The following is a 5,743-nucleotide window of genomic DNA, read 5'->3' as shown; positions in this document are numbered from 1 at the left end:
TTCCCCCCCCCCCCCCCCCCCCCCCAAGCTAGGGAGCCTTTTTAATTTTTTTAATTTTTTTTTGTGGGTGGTAAGTTGGACACATCTCAAAACACACAATTGGCTTGGGGCTGTCCAACCTACATATTGATTAATGTAGTAACATCATTTTTTGACTAGGTTAATGACGACTGAGACATGAAGATCAGAAGATAACTATTTTTTCACTCTTATTTGGTTGTATAATTGGTGCTCCCTTCCCAGTAACAGCATTTTGACCAGTAGAAAGCTTCAGACTCGGTATACTAAATCAGGCTTCAGCATCAAGTTAAAAAACCCCCCAAACCCAAACCTAGTCAAATTCATCTTTTATCTTGCCCTGTCAAAGGAGGAAACAAATGACTCTTTTGCAACTTCCTTGTCCCTAACGCATGGATTTGTGGTTGAAGAGTAGCTTTTGTCCTATGTAGTCTCCTGTGCCGTTCACTGGTGCTCCTTGTTCATATGGGTTTTTCAGGCTTTGCTGTCACATGGGGAATGGGCAACTTGTTGCTGGGTTAGATTTCTTGGAAGCCCTCAAGGATTCTTTCCTGCCATGTCTTGCTAGAATAAACTCGTTTAATTGGGAGGGAGATGGTACGTCCTGCCTTTACTGGCACCCTCCTTCAATCTTCCTGTTCATCTTACTGTTTTGGGGCTCTGCCTCCCCTACATCCTGCCTAACGCCAACCAAGGATGCTATTTCCCAATTTTCTAGGGCTGGTCATGGTATAGATTTTTATCTTGATCTTTTGAGTTAGAAAAAGTCTCGTTTGGATGTTGTCTCGTCTGCATTTTTAGACCGTATTGGAACTGACCTAGAATCATTCCCGACCCTAGGTTACCTTGTTTCCCTGGTGTATTTTTCCTTCTCTCTGGTTTGTATTTACCGCAGTCCAAGCATCCGTCCGTTCTTCTCTCCTCAGGTTCCTGGTTGGTCCGCTCCTGTCTGGAGACATCTGAAATGCACAGCACCATCTCAGGTAAATGGTTTAGCTCTCCCGGGCTTATCTATTTTCAGAGCCCCCTTCCTGGAGCTGCCACCACTTTCCCTCAGTGGGCTCCGCTCTGGGCCACTCTGGGCCCACCGGAGAACCCACATCGATTCTCCCTGCTTCTGATCTGTCGGGGGGGTTTTATTCCCTTTTCAAGGGGCTGGATGGTGAATTGGTGCCAGCACGCCACCATAAAGTGCGTGCATGTTGGTGCTGGAGCCAGTCACAGCTCCTCTCAGACCCACTGTTCCTCCTCTCTCTCCCCCCCGCCCCAATCGGCATAGCATTTTTTCCCTGCTGTGGCTCCGTTCTCACCGTGCTTTCAGCTCGGTGCAGCGTCCCACCGGCTCCGCTCGCTTCCCTCTTCAGGTAAGTTTTCCTCTGTGGCATCATCCCTGCCACATCCTATTAGTCAAGGACTGCTAAAAAGCTATTTAAAAGTTTAGTCCTATATTTAAATATACTCTTACTAAGACACAGATAGCAAAATATGCAACACCTTGGGACAGAATCATCCTTGGTATAACTTCATTGGCTTTGAAGTAGTAAAGAAACCAAACTTGTCCCTGATTAATTTAGGCAGGAGACCTTTAGGCATTCTGACACACATTCAGAGGTTTTATTAAACAAAAAAAATCAAAATGTATGGTCCTCCCATTTCTCCTGCTGCAAAAAAACAGATCTAACAGCAGTATGAGTTAGTACTTACCCAATTCTGCCAGTGATCTGTACCAAGTTGGCTTGTTTTACGTTGGCTTGTGTGTGTGTGTGTGTGTGTATATATATATATAGTGTTGTCTAGCTGCTACTTCTAGGTGTTCTAGCTCCTCTGTAGTAGAGACCAGGAAAATAGGAAGAGGAGCATCTTACCTGTCTATTAATGGCTGCTGCTCCATGAGGAGAAAAGCAGACAAGAATTGCCAGCATGTAAGAAATGTGCAGGGAAGTAGAAAAGGGTGTTGCTCATTGGTATCAGGACTTATGTAAGTGTACAGGCAGCTGCCTAGGGCTGCAATTTGTAGGAGGTGGCAAACCAAGTGCTGTGGGCAGCCAGGAAGTCCACTGGTACTCTGTGCAGTCTGACAGCATGTGTACTTAGCCATGTTTGTGCTAGGCCTGATGTTGCTGCAGCAGTAGAGTAAACTGTAGCACAGGTAGGTGCCAGACAGGTACAGCATGAAGAGGGACAGAACCTCCGTGTCCACCTGGGTGATGTTGCTGTGGCTTAGCTGCTCAGCATCCTCTAGGACATGACTTTGTAGGGTCAGGGCAAAGGGCATGGTGCCGTGCTGCCACCAGCACATGGGGGGGATTCCAGGCAGGCTTCTGGGGGTGCCACTGGAGCATGGCAGTGTGAGGGTTGTGTCTGGCTTCCTGAAGTTCCAGAGAATGGTAGCTATGCCCACATATTACACTTCTAGGTAGGGTTGCCAACCCTGAATCTATTCTGGGAGCTTTCATCACATGACGTAATGACATTGATGATTGATCTCCTGTACTCTAAAACGCATTCACTATGGAGCCATTATTTTACCTTCATTGGAAATAAGGAGCATCATATGAATCATAATGTAATATTTTAAGCATATTGCATAAGTAAACAATTCTACAAAATCTCAAGTTGTAATGTAAATCTTATTTTCAAAAAGCATGATCCGGTTAGAGATACTTTGCCTAACATGGATGATACCGACGTACCCATGACACACACGCCTGCGTGCTTCTATGTATCAGTTACGGATTATGGTGCATAGATTTTGTCAGGAAGGCAAATGTATATTATTATTACATTTTAAAAACCCATTGGACTACTGTATAAATTGAATTCAACATTTAATATTTATTTTAAGGAATGCCTTATCATTTATCTATTGGGTGACTCTCAATAGTCTCCTGGAGATTTGTATCTAATATCTGTAGACCCTAAGGCAATCCTGGACAGTTGGCAACCCTGCTTCTAGGTGCTGGGGCAGATCGGGGGCTCTGGGGCTGCCATCTCTAGCACCCACCCTGCAATAATCATCAGGTGGCCATAAGTGCAGGGTTTTCAGTCAGTCAGCTTCAGGCTCCAGCAACCTCCTTCCCAGGGAAATGCTGGGGAGGAGCTGGCTGCAGTTGCTATGTAAGGGGCTTCCTAATGTCAGCTTATCCAAGAATGAAAAGGGAGGGTGGCAACATTTCATTTGTTTAAGGCGGCAAAAATCCTTGTACTGGCTCTGATTGGTGTATTAAAGGAGCTGTAAAGGAAGGGTAAGGTTTGGTGGCAGAGCAATGCATCTAGGGCAGAAGGAACTAGGGCTAAGTACAGGCAGTCAAAAAGTCCAAGGCTGAATTGATTCAGTCTTTGCGGGTTAGTTTAATCTGCAAAGATTGAACCAATAAGCAAATGAACAGACATTCACTTTTGATTCAGGAAATGCAGACACATTTTCAAACAGGTTTATGTGCACTGAACTTATGTTTAGGTTTAAACCAGTTTCTGATCACTTAAACCAGTTTATGTGTAACTTCTGTCCCTTGCCTAAGTGTTTGTGAAGCATGTGCATGGAAAATAAGCAATATAAAATATATAAATATGAGGTGATGAGCAAAAGGGGATACTGTGGCTCCTCTTTTGAGGAAACCAAGTAGGTATATTATATACTGTCAAATACTTGACTAATATTGCTTTTTCAGATATGCAATTGCTACAGATAGGAAACGAGTTGGTCCATGACCTAATTTTTAGGACTGTGTGAAGCTTTGGTCCCTGATTTGATTTGGCCTAATTCAGTGGCCAAATCTCTGAATCCAAACCAAATCAGGAGACCCTTTAATCTCTCTGGATCAAATCGGAACCCTCTGAATCGATTCAGAAAGATTCGGTGATTCGGACTTATACACAGCTTTAAATGTTTTTTTTTCTACATACGTCAAGGTATCAGGTGGCCCGTGAACACTGAAATGGTGGGGCGCATGGAGCATCTCATATGAGTGTGGGGGGGCTCCCCAGCACACTCGACAGCAGACCCGGATGTGGACCTGAAACACTTCCTGTCCACTAATAGGTCCTCCAGGGAGTGTGTGGGGGGGGCTCCCCCCTCATCTCCCTGGCTTGGCAACTGGTGCCTCCTGAGTCTGGGGGGGACACTGGGTCCCCCCCCCCCCACAGCTGATCGCCGAACTGGGGAGGGGAGCGGGGGGGCCCCCCTGTGCACTCCCTGGCAGACTCAGAAGTGGACCGGAAATACTTATGGTCCACTTCCGAGTTTGCCGCCAAGCACGTAGGCCCCCCCTCCCCACCCCGCACTCCTGTGGGATGCTCCATCCACCCCAGCATTGCAGCATTTACAAGCCGCGCTTGGCACCTTGAGGTACATAGAAAAAACATCTAAAGCTGTGTCTGTAGCCAAATCACTGATTTCTCTGAATCGGCATTGAATCTTCAGATTCGGATTTGGCCCAATCGAATTGGGGAAAGTGATCCGAATCAACGAATTGAATCATTGTCCCTGATTCTGGCCAAATCTGAATCCGAATCGAATACAGCTCATTTTGCATACCCCTACTAATTTTTATATTAAATATGGCATACATCATAAAACAATGGGAGATTCCTCACTGTAGTACATTACTTTGTGAGATGTTTACTTTATACCTTTCCATTAACAAAAGCATAATATTTTCATACATAACTATGTACGTGTTCTGCTGTGTTGCAATTTGGTGGAATTTATTATTATAGGCTATATTTGTGTGCATCTAGGGAGAAAGTGTCTCATTAGTCACAGAACACAGATGAATCTGTAACTTGTTTTCTAAAATTCTTTTGACTCCCAAGACCTTTTTTTAGCACAAATTATGTCCTTAAAATGGCAAACCATGCGGACCTTGTTCACTTGGATTTCTGCCTGCTTTAAGCAGTGCTGTTGCTTGTCTATATTGGGTGCTTAGAGGCTGGGCCAGGTGTGCTGGCCTTCCAAATATTCTTCCTGTTACACTGGAATTAAGTGAATCTTTTATCATGGTTTTGTTTTTATCTTAAGTTGAGAGAGAATGATTTATAGTCATCTCAATATGGCTGTCTCCTTAACATAGTAACTATTCATCCTATCACAACTCACCTTGGGGTATTTAAACTTAGATTATCAGAACATCTAGGTGAAAACACTGTCAAATTAAGATCATCACCGTTGATGGCAATTGTAGTTCAAAAATAGGCCATCTATAACCAGTGGAGACTAGATTTGCTATTTGCACAATAAGGTTCTTGAAGACCCCTTAGACTGACTTTTGAATGAGAAACAGTCTGTAAGAGGCAAGGATTGTTAGGGTAATATCTTTTGTTGGAACAACTGCATGGTTGGAATAAACATTCTGTAAAGCATTCCCTTGTTCCCTTGGTGGATTGTAACACCAAGAGATAAATTTAATCACAAAAGGAACTAAGGTGATGGAGCTAATGAAGCACACATTCCATAAAGTGGGCAATTAGACAAAGATGCATATTTTAAATGAAGGTATGCCATGCCTTTTTAAGTAGTTAGGAAGCACAAGAGCAAGTCTGCATATGTCACTTCTGCTTGAGACTCATTCCATGCTGTGTAGGGAGTAAGTGGAAACAAGAGTTGAGAAGATATATTTCACCGCAGGTAGTCTTCAAGTCCATGGTAAAACTTTCTTTAACTTTTAATACTGTAGGTTTTCACCTCAGGCTCTGTTCATAATTACGTTCTAGAGAAAGCAGATGT

At 43.9% G+C, this 5,743-nt stretch overlaps 1 protein-coding gene across 1 annotated transcript in view; it reads left to right on the top strand.

The window, feature by feature from the left end:
* LOC102379424 (ADAMTS-like protein 1) overlaps positions 1 to 5,743 on the top strand; it is a gene marked incomplete at its 3' end in the record, with an annotated part of 697,172 nt that overhangs the window by 45,575 nt on the left and 645,854 nt on the right. The window contains exon 2 of the mRNA XM_025201268.1: positions 945 to 1,001. Coding sequence (XP_025057053.1) covers positions 945 to 1,001 — 57 coding nt within the window. The remainder of the gene's footprint in view (positions 1 to 944; positions 1,002 to 5,743) is intronic.

This window comes from Alligator sinensis, unplaced genomic scaffold (assembly GCF_000455745.1).
Source record: "Alligator sinensis unplaced genomic scaffold, ASM45574v1 scaffold917_1, whole genome shotgun sequence".
Taxonomy (NCBI): domain Eukaryota; kingdom Metazoa; phylum Chordata; order Crocodylia; family Alligatoridae; genus Alligator; species Alligator sinensis.
Note: the sequence above shows the minus strand (reverse complement) of the source record. Positions and strands in the feature narration are given on the sequence as shown.